Source organism: Bidens hawaiensis, unplaced genomic scaffold (assembly GCF_021521415.1).
Source record: "Bidens hawaiensis isolate Kalapana, Puna unplaced genomic scaffold, B.hawaiensis_p1.1 tig00009343_1, whole genome shotgun sequence".
In the NCBI taxonomy this organism is placed as follows: domain Eukaryota; kingdom Viridiplantae; phylum Streptophyta; class Magnoliopsida; order Asterales; family Asteraceae; genus Bidens; species Bidens hawaiensis.
In genome coordinates, this window is record NW_027491689.1 from 680,271 (window position 1) to 697,555 (window position 17,285).

The 17,285-nt window shown below is 34.8% G+C and overlaps 2 protein-coding genes across 2 annotated transcripts; one reads left to right on the forward strand and one right to left on the reverse strand.

Annotated features, from left to right (window-relative positions):
• The first annotated feature begins 7,086 nt into the window (after nucleotides 1-7,086).
• On the forward strand, nucleotides 7,087-8,370 carry LOC143532057 (F-box/kelch-repeat protein At3g06240-like). The gene has a single exon (XM_077027206.1). The coding sequence runs from the start codon at nucleotides 7,215-7,217 to the stop codon at nucleotides 8,343-8,345; it is 1,131 nt and encodes a 376-aa protein (XP_076883321.1). The 5' UTR covers nucleotides 7,087-7,214; the 3' UTR covers nucleotides 8,346-8,370.
• A 1,861-nt stretch (nucleotides 8,371-10,231) lies between these two features.
• Nucleotides 10,232-12,460, reverse strand: LOC143532058 (transcriptional corepressor LEUNIG-like). The gene is made up of 4 exons (XM_077027207.1): nucleotides 12,384-12,460; nucleotides 12,163-12,309; nucleotides 10,461-10,679; nucleotides 10,232-10,372 (listed from the first exon to the last, which is right to left on the reverse strand). The coding sequence occupies exons 2-4, from the start codon at nucleotides 12,223-12,225 to the stop codon at nucleotides 10,232-10,234; spliced, it is 423 nt and encodes a 140-aa protein (XP_076883322.1). The 5' UTR covers nucleotides 12,226-12,309; nucleotides 12,384-12,460.
• Nucleotides 12,461-17,285: the final 4,825 nt, after the last annotated feature.

Consider the following 17,285-nt stretch of genomic DNA (forward strand, 5'->3'; position numbering starts at 1 on the left):
CAACATCATTAATCTAATAAACAAAAACTTACTTGTGCAAAGTGACACCTATTTGGTTATATTGCGCCACTTGGCACTATTATTGTTCAAGTTTAAAAATGTTGATATATATGTAACCAGTTTGAGGCCCATGTATTACACAGTTAATTGAGTAAAATTTTAAACTTTAGTCATGAAATGAAATACAATCAACAAATGATCATATATTGTTAATATAATTATAATTCACATTAAAATTACATTAATTACATAATAAATATTACACAAATATGTTATAAATAAGTAAAACTTTCATTGTACACTACATTTGTGACTGTATTGGTCAGTATACATTGTTTATCAAAAATCAAAATCTTTAGTCCATGTTTACTTGTTACTCTAGATAAATAAAATATACAGGTCTGCTTATAACTCTTCCATGTGACAATAAGGTTCTTCATGTATATACCAACTCTAGATAAATAATAATGTATTCATGAAACTAACAAAAAAAAATATACATGTACATAAAAGTATATTAAAAAGTCAAAAAAAATTTTCAAAATAAGCCAAAACTTATTATAGAATCTTGGCGCAAAACAGAAATTAACCAACAAATACGAATGTCGTGTTCAGTTCATGTGTACGATATAATTTGGTTTCAGGTTGTGTTTGGGTTAGCTGGACCTACCAACCCAAGAACGCGAGTACACGAACCGTGAAACAATTTAAAAAAACATTCAAAACAATATTTTGTCGGCTATTGAATCTGAAAATATAATAAGGGTCTGGGTCGTCTTTGGGTTAGCTGGACCTCCAGGAACACGATTACACGAACCATGCTGCAATATTTTTTAAAAATCAAAAGAAAATAAAGAAAACAAAAGAAATCCAAGTGATATCTTGGTGCCGGTTGTGCTTTAGTTTTGAAATGTTGATATAGTAAAGTTGCATCAATTACCACCATCTGGTGTTATTTGGTCATCTTTTCGGAACCGTAATACATCTTACGCGGCTACTAAATCTGAAAAATATAAAAAAATCAAAACTTTTGTTCAAAAGAAGCCAAAACTTGTTATAGAATCTTGGTGCAAAACAGAAAAATAACCAACAAATACGAATGTCGTGTTCAGTTCATGTGTACGATATAATTTGGTTTCGGGTCGTGTTCGGGTTAGCTGGACCTACCAACCCAAGAACACAAGAAACAATTTTAAACAAAAAAAACATTCAAAACAATAATTTGTCGACTATTGAATCTGAATATATTAATAAGGTTTCACGTCGTCTTTGGGTTAGCTGGACCTACCAACCCAAGAACACGAGTACACGAACCGTGCTGCAATATTTTTTAATCACAAAAAAATAAAGAAAACAAAAGAAATCCAAGTGATACCTTGGTGCCGGTTGTGCTTTAGTTTTGAAAGGTTGATATAGTAAAGTTGCATCAATTACCACCATATGGTGTTATTTGGTCATAATTTTGGAATCGTAATACATCTTACGCAGCTATTGAATCTGAAAATATATTAAAAAGTCAAAACTTTTGTTCAAAAGAAGCCAAAACTTGTTATAGAATCTTGGTGCAAAACAGAAAATAACCAACAAATACGAATGTCGTGCTCAGTTCATGTGTACGATATAATTTGGTTTTGGGTCGTGTTCGGGTTAGCTGGACCTACCAACCCAAGAACACGAGTACACGAACCATGAAACAATTAAAAAAAACATTCAAAACAATAATTTGTCGGCTATTGAATCTGAATATATATTGAGGTTTCGGGTCGTCTTTGGGTTAGCGAAGTAATGGCAGATTGGCAGCGAATGGGAGAGGCGCCTAATTGAGTGTCTGCAACGTATGGTTTTTTTATTTGGAAGGGGGAACCAAATGGATTGAATAATATACGGATCTAGATAACATTAGTTTGGGCGGGTAGATCCGAAATAATAACATTTTAATGAATATGAGTTAAAAAGGGTGAGGAATGATGAGAGGTTGACAAGTGGCAATATACAGTAGTCTTTTATTAAGGTAGTAAGATTAATTAATTAATTAATATAATCATAAAATTTATAGCATCCTTAATATATAGTAACCTACCATAATATCCCAAACATTTCCATTGTAGTGGTAACCTACAAATTCAAAGAATCATTGCAAGAATTTGAGAACTTTGTAAGGCAATAATTTGTGACTTATGATTTCAAAATGCGAAACTAGTAATATATTTATGGTCAAGTTAATAATTTAACTGAGCGGGAAATCCGAATACAAGACAAGAGTTTCGGTGCACGAGTTTAGCTTTAATGACGAGTAGATCTTCTAGAATGTCTGGTGTTTGACTATAGATAGAGACTTGTTGTCTTTGTTTATGTGTGTGTTCTTATGGTGTAAATCACCCACTCAAGGGAAGCGTGGGATCGGTTCGTTTAATATGATAAAATTTTTATCCGATAACGAGATTGTTTATCATTATATTATTCATTTATTATGTATTCGATCGTTTGATTTCACCGCACCCGTCTCATCGTTTATCAAGAACAAAATCTGTTCGGTGTCGAATCCAGTTTCGGGACCTACAAACTTTATATTTGATTGTCCCCTATTTATGTTATGTTGTTTAGAAATCTTTACATGGTATATAGGCAATTGTTGTAGGGTTTGCATATATATTCGACTTTTGTGGTTTATTTTTACTCCCAACAAACCTACCATAAGATCCTTTAGTTATACTTCGTGTGCAATTGTATATGTTATTTAGGTGTAACATCCTACTTTTGATAACTGATGATAATAAATAAAAGAATTTTGTTTACTTAATGGTGTTATTATTTAGTTAATTGAAATAAAAATAATAGAGTGTGGGCTTAGACATAAAAGATGAAATAAGGGATGGTGATGGGCCTTAGGTTCATGGGCTTAGGGGTATATAAACACCCTAAAACCCCAAAACCTTCATTTCTTACATCTTGCCTCCATAACACACTAAAACACACACAAACACTCCTCTTTCATTCCGGCTCAGATCCGAATCCGAACCAAGAAGAGTTTGTGTTAGATCTTCGTCATACAAGCAATAAACACGTCTAGATTCACGTGTTGAATCAAACCCGAAGCTAGAAGTAAATCAAAAAGGTACGTTTTGGGTTAAGGTAAAGTTTTTGAGGTCGGTTTGCCATAGAATTTGATACTAAGGCAAATTGGGGCCTTATTAGGTAAAAAAAAATGTAAACATGAACGTAAACTAGATGTTTGGAAGGAAATGGGACGAACGAGTGACGTTTGAACCGTGTTAGAATGAGTAAATGAAGACGTTATGGCTAGAAACACGTTTTATCATTAAATCGGGCATATTGGGATCTAAGGATATGATTAGAAAGAAAAGACACGAAAAACCATGTTTGAATCGAGTTCTATAGAAACTCGATTCGTTTGGAGATAAAACGAATCAAATCAAATGGAAACGAATCGGATCGAACTGAAACTCGGTCCGATTGGAATTCAGACTCGATTCGATTGGAATTGACTTTACTCAGAATCTTGGAAAGTCAGTTTTCTGATGAACTTTAAGTAAATGACTATTAATGAAAATTAAAATTTTCTAAGCTGATGTGACAACTTAACACCTGCTAGGATTTGATACTAAGGCAAATCGGGGCCTTATTAGGTAAAAAAAATATAAACCTGAACGTAAACTAGATGTTTGGAAGGAAACGGGACGAACGAGTGACGTTTGGACCGTGTTAAAATAAGTAAATGAAGACATTATGGCCAGAAACACGTTTTATCATTAAATCGGGCATATTGGGATGTAAGGATATGATTAGAAAGAAAAGACACGAAAAACCATGTTTGAATCGAGTTCTAGAGAAACTCGATTCGTTTGGAGATAAAATGAATCAAATCAAATGGAAACGAATCGGATCGAATTGAAACTCGGTTCGATTGGAATTCAGACTCGATTCGATTGGAATAGACTTGACTCAGAATCTTGGAAAGTCAGTTTTCTGATGAACTTTTAGTAAATGACTATTAATGAAAATTAATTTTTTCTAAGCTGATATGACAACTTAACACCTGCTAGGGGCTCTGCCCCTGGACCCTGCTATGCAACCCTTCAATTAGGCGTATAGTGATCGTGCATGGCCGTTCTTCTTTGAGTAATCATGAGGGCCATTGGGACCCTCTAGGCTTTAATACATTTGTTGTTTACACCATTAAGACGGACACTTAGCGTGAGATTGCTTCTCGGCATGTTACTTAAATTGGTTATCCAAAATCATGTTAATGTCTTTTCAATGGCGTAATGTATTGGGCGTTAAATTGTATCCTCCGATTGGTGAAGAATGTCATTATTATTATTATATATTGGCATTCGATTTGAGCTCTAAGGTTTTCTCTACGATTGAGGTGCCATAGCCAAGTTGGGAAACCAGTCAAGTGGCAATCGTCAATGGTTATTTAGCTGCTGTGATTTTGTCTAAACATGATGACGTTTGTTGGATTTGGGTGAGGGGGATAAATGACACTAACACTTGGTCTGATGCTTTTAAATTGAGAATTATGCAAAATTATATCTATACCTTCATAACAAAGGAAACAATCACGAAGACGACGGCGATGACACGACATTGGTTTTTTTAATTGTGTGTTTTTGGTTGTGGAAATAGAAGGGAGGATGGTGGATGTATATATATGTATATATATTTCATGTTAATGGATGTAATAAATGTTGTATTCATAGTGCTAATTCAAGCATATTAATTGAAATTGATTTCTTATTATAATTAAGATTTTCTTTTATTTCGTTTCCAACAACATTTAATTTAATATACTGTGAATTTTTCTGAAATGATATGTCAATCGTTTATACTGATATTGACGATTTTGAACCGACTCACTCAGAAAGTTATTATTGAGAAAACTCATCACTATGTGAAAACGATCATTCAGGTTAGATTTTGAACATAAAACCATAAGATAATAAGGCTCAACTATCACTGTCATTTACCAATTACTAGTTAGTAATGACATTGAAATTTTCTTCTGGTTTATCAGTTTATGTATATTGCAAGTTTGGTCTCGAATTTTGTAAAATGACATAGATGGTTCAAATAATTTGTTTTTATAACACTCGTGGGTTCTAAACATAAATGGTTGTTAACTTTTCTAGTTAAGTGGACCAATTTTATTTAATTATTATTTATTTGTTTATTTTAAAAGACTAAATATATTTAAAAAAGAAGAGTAGAAGAAGAGAAAGAAGCGGTAATCTTCTAGCCGATAGCACTACGGACCACTAGACCACTTGGTTGTAAACATATAATGCATTATTGGGGACATTAATCACCTGGTCTTCGTCTAAACGGGTAAGATATTTGTCATTAAGAGGTGCTTATCGAATCAATTGATTTTCGGTTATTCAGATTATTTGAATCTTGTTTCTTGAATTTTGAATTTTTTAAAGTGAATTCAAATTAGATGGAATTCAAGTTTGAACTAGAGTTAAAATTGGCGAACTTAAGAGTTAAATATACGTTCAACTCGAAACAAAGTAAATAAAGAGAAAAATGACAACAATTCTAGTTGTATGTTAAGGGAAATCCGACCTTATATATAATATTGTTATTATGTAACAACAACCTTAAATCTAATAAAAAAAATTTAGTTATTCCAAGTGGCACCTATTTGATTATACTTGTGCCACTTGACCCTATTATAATTCAAATTTTAAAATGTTAATTATTTATGCAATTAATTAATATAATTGTAAAAATTTATAGCATCCTTAATATATAATAACCTACCATAATATCCCTAACATTTCTATTCTATATATGGTAACCTACAAAGTCAAAGAACCCTTGCAAGAATTTGAGAACTTTGTAATAACACTAATTATGACTTGTGATCAAAATGCGAAACTCATAATATATTTATGGTCAAGTTTATAATTTAAGTGAGCGGAAAATCCGAATACGATACGAGAGTTTCGGTGCACAAGTTTAGCTTTAACGGGGTAGTAGATTTTCTAGGATGTTTATTGTTTGACTACAAACAGAGACTTGTTGTCTTTGTTTATGTGTGTGTTCTTATGGTGTAAATCACCCACTTAATGGGAGCTCGCCTTGGGTGGGATCGGTTTGTTGAATGTATTAATCTTTTGACCGATTATGGAGTCGTTCACTATACTTATTATCTTTATTTTGTTGTTCGATCGTTTGATTTCCGCACCCGTCTCAAATTTTTATCAACAACAAAATCCGTTCGTGGCTGAATCCGGTTTCGATACCTACAATTGGTATCATAACGGGTTTGAATCAACTGATTCAACTTTGTTCTTGAAATTGGGTTCTATTTCCCGTGATTACCTGAACCGAGACGTTAATTTCTTGAAGACCCGTTGAAGTTTTGAAAATAAAGTTTGAAGATCTTGGAAATAAAGTTGTAAATAGTCGAGCTAGAAGTTCTCCGTCGTAATGAACATCAAGAAAACTGACCGAACGTCGATTTTGTTTTTTTTTAATGTTTTAGTTCCGGTACCGTAACGAATGTGTTGGAAACTTACCTAATTTGCTTAGACTCATCTCCCGGTATTGACAACGATTGAGTTTACCAACTGACACTACCTCGTTGGTCCACCTCACTTTTTATAATTTTTTTGTTTTATTTTTGTTTTTAGTTCTGGTACAATAATGTATGTAATCGACACTGACCGAATTCGCATCGACTTACCATACTAACACTTAGGTCCGACAACATTTGAGTTTGGCCACTGTATGTATTTTACCAACATGTCCCGGGTAAAACTCTAGTTTAAGATAAGATAAATCTTTTTAATTTAGTTAATAAAATAATATAATTAAAAAAGAAAACTTATGTTAGGTATATATTTAAGTATAAATATAAATCGTAACAGGCTGGCAGGATACCTAGCTAGAAGAACCTTAATTTCTTTCTGTCGTCTTCTTCTTCTTCGCCAACGTTTTCTTAATTACTTGTGGTGAGTTATTTTCTTTCTATTAATCGTTTTCTTATTGAACTCTTAATTCCATGCATGTTTGTATTATATTTACTTGTGGTTAGTTATTGTTTATTTAGTTAGATTATTTGTTTCGAGGCCTAGGTTTGATTTGGAGTTGTATATATTATATATATATGTTTATTAATCGTTGGTTGATTTTTAATTTTCCTTATGTTATTCGTTTAGGATTAATTAAATACCATAACAATCATGTCCTCCTCGCATGATGATCTATGTGAAGAGCTGATTGAGGAAATCTTGACAAGACTGCCAACGAAATCGCTTTTGCGTTTTCGAACGGTCTCCAAATCCCTATGTGCATGTATTAGCAGCCCCGGTTTCATCCGACTCCATACTCTTCGGTCTTCTGAAAAACTCATGCTCGTACACGACATTTTTAAATACCAAGGAAGAGAAAGACCAAGCGAGCTAAACAATATATACACATTACATTCACGAAGCCAGCTATCATATGATGATACCACCTGCATGGGCTCGATGACATCAGTCGAGTATCCTTTCCGAGGTTTCTTTGTCGTTGGTTCATGCGATGGAATTGTTTGCCTTTACAAATACAGAACCGGTATTAATCTGTGGAACCCTTCAATTAGGCGCATAGTGACGGTGCATGATCGTCCTTCTTTGAGTGATCATGAAAGGCATTGGGACGCTCTAGGCTTTGGTTTCGACCCAGTCGTTGATGATTATAAGATTCTGATGAGAGCTAGATGCAATACCGAAGAAAATACATTTCTTGTTTACACCCTTAAGACGGACACTTGGCGTGAGATTGCTTCTCGGCCTGTTACTCCGATTAATCATATAAAATCATGTCAATGTCTTTTCAACGGCGTACTTTATTGGGCATTAAAATGGTATCCTCCAATTGATGAAGAATTTCGTTTTTATTATTATATATTGACATTCGATTTGAGCTCTGAGGTTTTCTCTACGATTGAGGTGCCAGAGCCAAGCTGGGAAACCAATCAACTGGCAATCATCAATGGTTCTCTGGCTGCTGCCATTTCGTCTAAGCATGATGATGTCTGTCGGGTTTGGGTGAGGAGGAACGACACTAACACTTGGTCCGTTGCTTTTAAGTTGAATAATAATAAGCATGAGTTAGGTGATTTCCTCTTGAACCATTTCCCGATTGGGGCTGTAGTTTATAAACCTGGGACAAGAAGATTTGCGGGTTTGTGTGGCTCTTGTGGCGTGTTTATCATGATTCCATGTGTCGAAAGCCTCCAACTCTTAGATATCGGGACTTCATGTGTTAGGAAAAGAATTATCCCTTTCAAGCTTCAAACACTTCTCGATTTCAAGTTACTTATTTCATAAACTATGGACTTGACAGATTTGTTATTGATAATACACACACACATATATATATAGAGGATGGATCATGCGAGAAGTAATGTTATAATGAGAAGTGCGAGAAGTGGATCTCAACCATTGATTATCTCCTAGTTGTTCAAAACATTAATTACCCTAATTACTCCTAAATTATTTTTCATATTAAATCTTGTAAAAAGTTACAAATTTTAGAAAAGATATCGACTTTTATATAAAAAATCCTCTATAATAACTTTAATGAAATATAATCAAGAGAAAACTTTTTATATTCATGGTTTCATAAGATTTATTTGAATTTTCTTTTACGTGCCTACATATGAAAATAAATGTATATGTAGGTGAATTGTAATTAATTGATCACGTACACAAGTAACACAATAATCTACATATAGCTCATGTTTAATTATGAAAATTGTTAGTTATTTTTATTTTTATCAAAATATAACTCGTATTACAAACACGACTTATTTTCATCTACACAAATTTTGTTTCTTTTGTTTTCGATCTTTCATCAACACATAACTAATAGTCACCAACACATAACTCGTATTCACCTACACAGATTGTTAATTCATTTTATTTTCACCTACTTATAAATAATATTCACCTACACATAATTCTTATTGCCTACATATAAAAGATAGATTATAGAATAATTAAAATAAAAATAAAAAAACATGATGTGTTCCTACGTTGTGAATATTTTACAAGTTTAGGTTAATACTATTAATTGTATGTGATATCATGAACAAGTTTTGCTTGTGTACGTTACTTTTGTGATCTGTGTAGGTAAATACAAATTGGTAGGCTATAACATGAAGTAATTAAATTTGTATATATAGGTTAATATTATGATTTGTATGGGTTACAATAACTAGTTATGTGCATGTATATTAATATTGTGACATGCATAAATGATAACATGAACTAGTTTTTTTATACATTACTTAATTACTTGATAATGCATAATCTAGCTTATTGTGGTTGTCATGACATTAAAGTTGATATTAGTAGCTTCACCTGTGTGTTTTATTTGATACAAGTTACCTATATCTTATATTATTCCATTAGCTTTTGAACCCGTGTATTATACGGGATTCGTCAAATGATAAAAAATAAATAAATAAAATCCGGTATTCAGTTGTGATTCTCAAAATACTTATTAATTAAATTAATGTAGACCTAATGAAAAATAAACTGTAAATAAAAAGTACTAAAATAGCATATTTAGAAACTTCAGGTATTGATATGCAAGAAATTATAAAAAATGTACTAAAGTTGTGTGGTTGATTTATAACTTAATTATGTATGAAAATAACATTTAATTCAATAATGTACAATATCCACACTATGTTATAACCCACATGACAAAATATTTTGACTCATGACCCATGGATAGCTTAAATGAATAAAATAAGAGATTAGGATAATATGAGAAATGTACACCTAAGTTTTAATATTTTCTTTTTAGTTTAAATATTTTCTTTTATTAATATAGTAAGATAAGATTTATAGCTATTAAAGTTCTAAGCCTAGGCGGCTTGTTTCATATATCTATATTCTATCATAACCATATATGCTAAAACTTTTGGTGGTATTAATGCATTTGTAGATAAAAGTTTTAAGCAAACAAAAAAATATTATAATATTATTATGTTCTAAAAATCAAAAGAATAAAAAACCATTTCAAAATTATTTTGAATACCAAACAAAGAGTGTATTTATGTAGCTCAAAAAAAATAGACAAAAATATAATCATCAGTCAGCAAGCATACTATTACTATAGTCAAAAAAACTATACACATACACCATGTTGATACCAACAACAAGCCAAACACTATCAGTATTACAATCACTATCACTATCACTATCTACGAGCTCCACAAAGTGACCTCGCCACTAGTTGATGCAACTAAACCCGGAGAACATGCAAATGAGTTTACAAGCGTCGGATTTTGCATAGAAAATACTCTACTCGCCGTGCGATGAGCAAAGTCCCAAAAATGTATAACCTGCAACACATTTACACACCTAAGTAAATAATAATCTTTAAACAAACCAATATTATATTATTTTAATGTCTATCTATAATATACATACAACGACAGAACCAATTATCAGGAGTTGCGGGTGTGTCGGATGAAAGATGCAAGCCTCAAACGGGCGGCTGCCCGTCGGCATTTCGCCACTCAGCAACTCGTAATATGATGTCTTCTTGTTGTGTGCCAAGTCCCATACCCGAGCACGGTCACGGCTCACCGAAGCAAGTGGGGCCCCAGTTGGGTCCCAACAAACAGATTTCACATCCATATTATGTCCCTTAATTAACAAACAAACAAATAAGTAATAATAATAATAATAATAAATGCATAATAATACATACATACATAATAAGTATTAATAATACCAAGTACCAAGTACTAGTAAGTAATAATAACTACATACATACATAACATAACATAACATAACATAACATAACAAAACAAGTAATAACAATACTAAGTACTAGTAAGTAATAATAACAACTACATACATACATAACATAACATAACAAGTAATATAATACTAAGTACTAGTAAGTGATAATAATAACAACATACATACATACATAACATAACATAACAAGTAATAATAATACTAAGTACTAGTAAGTAATAATAACAACTACATACATACATACATAACATAACGTAACGTAACAAAACAAGTAATAATAATACTAAGTACTAGTAAGTAATAATAACAACTACATACATACATAACATAACATAACATAACATAACAAGTAATAATAATACTAAGTACTAGTAAGTAATAATACATACATACATACATACATAACATAACATAGCATAGCATAACAAGTAATAACAATACTAAGTACTAATAAAATAGCATAACAAACATTAACATTAACATTACCATTACCATTACCATTAAACATTAACATTATTAACATTAACCATTAACCTTAACATTAACATTAACAATTAAACATTAACATTAACTATTAACCTTAACGTTAACATTAACCATTAACCTTAACATTAAACATTAAACATTAAACTTAACCTTAACATTAACAATTAGCAATTAAAAAAAAACAAGTAACATTAACATTAACGTTAACGTTAGCGTTAACGCTAACATTAACAATAACATAACATAACACATAACACATAACATAACATAACAACATAACATAACATAAGATACATAGGGTAAAGATCCTAAGAGAACCATTTGATAATTGAGAACTTTGAGAACTAATTTGGACCACTAAAACACCTTTAAAAAATATTTAAAAAAATCATAAAACAAAAAAATTTTAAAAAGTTAAAAAAAAAAATTCTTATATTTCATTCTGTTTCATAAAAAAACACTTCGTATTATACACATATGTATAATTTCATTTAATATATAGTTACGTAATGTACGCATATGTACATTATCATTTACCTTAAATTGTACATATGTGTATAAAAACATGTATAAAATTAAAAAAATAAGTATTATACATATGTATATAATTTGGTTAAACCGATATTTTTTCAGTTTTTTTATTCTTTTTATAAAACCGGAACGAAAAAAAAATTTGGTTTTTTTACTTTTTTTATTTTCGAGTTTTTTTGTTTTATAATTTTTTTTTATTTTTTTGTTAAAAAAAGTGTTTTTTTGTTTAAAATGGTTCTCAAAGTTCTCAATTTCAAAATAATTCTCACATTTGATATATATATATATATATATATATATATATATCAAATGGGCTGCCAAAAATTTAAAAATCGTTAACTTTAAATACCTCTAAAGTGGATACATGGTTGGCTTCAATCTCATTCCCTTTTCTTTGAACAAGCATAACCATTGCACATTTACCAAAAGCAACAGCTAGCAAGTTGCTGTTGTTGTTGGGTTGAAACCGGACTTGCTTTATGCGAACTTCAGCCACCTATTTCCAAACATCAGAAAGTAAGTCAGTCATACAATCTAATAAAACAAAATGATCGACTAAACTAAAATAACCTTGATATGGTGAATGAGCAAACATCGTTTCGCGTCCCAAAAGCAAACCTCTCCCTTCGAGTCGCCCGTGCAGAGAATATTGGTGAAGAAACACTAAGTTACCCCGGGCAGATTACGGATAATCTAGGGGTTAAATAGATGTTTCCCACGAGGGGTTAGATCCGGCAAAGATGGTTCTTCAGATGACCTGCAAAACAGACACCGTGAGCTCGTCACTGAGAAGGGGGAAGGGGGGTACCTCCTTGTGACCACCCTCCGGCGTGAGAATCAGACTAGATTGCTCTTGAATATAAGTGTATATTAAGAGAAATGACTAGAGCAGATATGATGGTATGAGATGAGATGATGATACCGTTCCAATGTGTTGGAGTATTTATAGCCGAAGGTAGGTTTCCAAGAAGGTACAGCCGGATGAATAGTATTCCTGTTCTGCCAACTGTGGGCTACGCACGTGCCATGCTGGTGGTTGGTGGGTAGGCAGCGGCTGATAGTGACCAGGCCGGCTGTGTACTATTCCTGTTCCACCAACTGCAGGCTATGCACGTCCTCCGTCAGGTTGGTGAGTAGGCGGCGGCTGATAGTGACATACAGTACAAGAGCGTGCTGCTCGTCATACTGTTGTCAGTGAGCTGTCGTATCTTTGGTCAGATCTTTTGTCCATACCTCGTCAGGTACAGTACAAAAGATCCTCCAGTATCGTACGGACTGGCTCATTTGGGCGGGAGTTTTCCTGGCTTTGTGCGGGAGTGTTCCCGGCTTGCTCACTCCTTCTTCAGGTGACATTACTGAATTATTTAAGAGTTAAGTGCCTTGTGCGTGTAGCCTTGCTGCGCGGGTAGCCTTCCCTGATGGCTAGTATCCGTTGCTACGGGAACAGGCGGAGTACGTCGACCATTGGAAGGCTTTTCCTGCGGGAACAGCTTGCGTACTGCGCGTAAGGACGTCACGTCTCTGAGCATGGTGGGTCCTGCGGATCCAGTTGGTTTCTGGGCAGACGTCTCTCTTCAAGGTGAGTCTTGCGAGTTTAGCCTTTGCGCAGACGTCCCTGTTAAAGGTGAGTCATGCGGGTTCAACTGCGCAGACGTCCCTCTTTGAGGTGAGTCTTGCGGGTCCAACTGGGCTCTGCTGGGACCTACCTCTTCAAGTCCCCCCAGTCCAATGTTTATCTCGTGAATTGTTAATAAGTGAGGTGAACTTTTTGTTGGTGCATAGATGTCAGTAGTTCATATGTCTAATGTCTGTAATCGAGTCTGTAATATTGTTTGTGTATTTGTTTGTAAAAGCGAAGTTGTTGACAAGTTCGCTTAGGCGAACTTGTTAACCAAGCGAAGTTGTTGACAAGTTCGCCTAGGCGAACTTGTTGAACGAGCGAAGTTATGGACAACTTCGCCTAAGGCAAAGTTGTCGTGTATTTATATACATTACGGACTGCGAGTTACGAGTTGATCGAGGAGGTTAATTTACGTGTAATTCAGTGAGTCGAGTGACGTGAGGTCGAGAGTCTGTAAGTAATCACGGTTCGAGTTATTAATATAACGTGTGTTTGTTCGTATCGTGTTCGTGTGTTTGTGAGCTTGTATTCTACGTCCGTAACGATCTACACAGGGATTCCGCACCTGTGTATATCGGGATATCTCGTGTGATCCGTCCGGGGAACCTACAATTGGTATCAGAGCATTTGCTCGATTGTGTGGTTCGGGATATTCATGCGGGTGTAGAATTTGTCTCATTTCGGGTATTTTCGGGACGAGTTTTTGGTGTTTTTGCTCATTCTAGCCTCCTACCAGTGTGTTCAAGCCTTTAAACCGTCAAAATCGTCGTTAAAATCCGATTTTCAGATCTGCAGAAAGTTTAAGTTCGTCAGGCGAAGTTGCTGTTCATCAGGCGAAGTTGCCGTCAGGATACGTAGGGTTTCAGCGAAGATATAAGGAGAAGCGAAGTTATTTACAACTTCGCCTACCTCCTCAACTTCGCCTAACTCAGCGAAGTTCTCCTCAAGTTCGCCTAGCTCAGCGAAGTTCTCATCAAGTTCGCCTACTTTCTAAGTTCGCTTACCCTAAGCGAAGTTATTCTCAACTTCGCCCAGTCACGCGAATTTAAGAAAGATCCAGCGAAGTTATTACTTAAGCGAAGTTATCCTTAACTTCGCCTACAGTACTGTTCAGAAGAAAATTTTTTTTAACTTCGCCCTTTTCAGAATTTCTCGGGTTTCGTAGTCTTCAAGAAGGATGTCGTCGATCAACATTTCGGAGCTTGTAAAGATGGAAGTTGAAGCGGGGTCAGCTACAAAGGCCCCAAGGTTGCTGAAGGGAACCGATTTTGTAGCGTGGAAGGATCGGTTCATACAATACGTTAAGTACCAGGATGCGAAAATGTGGGTATGCATCCAAGATGGATATATTCCACTAATCATGGAGTATGAGGGTCGAGACCAAATCAAGAAATACAGTAAAATGGAAGAGGAGGAGAAAAAGATGTATGAAGCCGAGAGCAAGGCTCATGCTGCAATCACAATGGCTCTTCCACAGGAGATCCTCCATACGTTCAGAAAGTATACATCAGCTAGAGAGCTTTGGGAAGCTCTTGAGAGCAGATTTGAAGGAAATGTAGGTATTCGGGCTTCAAAGATAAAGTTGCTCAAAACTCAATTTTCAGTCTTTAAGTACTTAAAGAACGAATCTCTGGATGACATTATCACTCGATATTATCATCTAATGACTGAATTGAGTAACTACTCCATTTCATACCGAGAAGAAGAGATTGTGGAAAAACTTCTCGATGCTCTCCCACCAAAATGGGAGATGTATACTGTGCTGATGAGGGAAGACAAGGACTTCCCTACTTATGATCTTGAAACCACTGTCAACAAGCTCAGAACTTTTGAGCTTAATATGGTAAGAAAAGAAACATCTATGGATCAGGTTCAAGATCCAGGCATGTACGGTGCTAAAGTAAACTCCAATTCAAGTTCAAAGACTGATTCTGCCGCCTACTACTCGAAGGGTGAGTCGGGTGCCAATTCTTCACAGGAGGGGCAAGTGTCAGTAAACTCAAATGGGGATGTTTGCTTTGTTGCCGGTGGATCAAGTGGTACTCAACAGACAGCAAGCAAGAGTAGTGGATCTTCAAGTTCCTCAAGAAATAATTACTCTAAGATGCCAATGAGCGTCAAATCTGCTGAAGAGCAGTTTGGCCTCTATGCTTCATTTATTGCTTCATATGAAAACTATATTCAAGGAAAGGTGGTTGATCCAGCAATGCTAGATGAAGACTATGACCAGATCGATGCTGATGATCTGGAGGAGATGGATTTACAATGGCAGATGGCCATGATAGTGAGGAGAGTAAAGAAGTTTATGAGAAAGACGGGGAGAAAGTTTGTTGGTGGCAGACCAGGGTTCGACAAGTCTAAGGTGAGGTGCTATAACTGTCAACAAAAAGGGCACTTTGCCAAAGAGTGCAGAAACGAGAGAGTTGAACGTGGTCAAGGCAGGTCTGCACAGTACACTGGGAATAATATGGAAATCAATGCCATGTTGTCCAGAGAAGCAGGTGAATACAACTGGAACCTGCATTCGAATGAAACTAGAGAACAGGCAAATATGGCTAAGGTTGAGAATGAAGAACGTGAGAAGATTACCGGAGAAGAGAAAGCTACTGGTAAAGAAAAAGCTTTCATGACAGATAACAAAGATCAACTCTCCGAGGTAAGTTCTAAATCTATTTGTACTAAATGTGAGAATTTGTCTGAGCAACTTGCTACCATAACTGATCAGTATGTTCGTTTAGATGCTGAATTTAAAACTCTTAAAGAAGATCATCACTTTATGAAAGCAAGAGAAAACAGTTACAAAGTTAAAATAAAAGCGTGTGAAAAAGATGTTAAAAGCTTAAAAACAAAACTTGCTGAAAAAATTGAAGTAATTGATCTAAGTTATGAGGTTTTAGAAGAAAAGACTAAACTGATTGCTGAACGAGAAAAGCAGATTGCTGACCACCAGGTGAAAGTGGTGGAACTGAACCGAAAACTTGAGCAGTTCCGAAATTCCTCAGCTATTCTTGATCACCTTGTTAGTGATCAAGGTACCTCTACGAAGAGGGGAGGAATTGGTTATCACGAGGTTCCACCACCATATAACCACAATTACACTTTTAACCCTAGTGTTCAGAAATCTGTTGATTTTGAAGTTCCTCAGACAGTTCCAATCAAGGTTACGAGTAAAGAACCAAGTGTTAGTAGTGGCGAAACGAGTTCGCCTGTTTCAAGTGAGAAAATTTCTGTTACGAGTCCAGTCTCATCAGATTCGGATAAGTTGTCCGAATCGGGTAAGACAAAAGAGAAGATAGTGTTACCCACTGGTGGAGAAAAAGATAAAACTTTTATAAAGAGTACTCCACTCAACCCGTACGTCCCACCTTATGTGAGACGAACGGCCGGTAACACAGCCTCTACATCCAAAACAACATTTGAAAAGAAAATGGAGCATAGGTGTTGTTTTAGGTGTAATAAGTTAGGACATCTTGTTGCAGATTGCCCTCTGACGCCGAAATTCAGAGGTGTGAGGCCTATTAAAACTGAGCATAAGCCTAACGGTAATTTTAATACTGCTAAAAATGAAAACCCTTCAAAGTTCCGAAATGTAACTAATTCAGGTTTTCACAGAAACAAACCTCAGTTTAACAATACTAATAACCAAACCACAAGATATAATACTTTCAATACACATAGGTTTGGAAGGCCTCACACTCAATTTCCAAGGAGATTTCCTAATAGGACTGACAGGAATTATCCAGATGCTAACTTTGGAAAGCAGAAGTACGGGATGTATAGATCCAAGACCAATTGGTCTTGGGTCCCTAGATTCTAATCCTTTGCTTTATTGTGCAGGAACAGTTGAACAG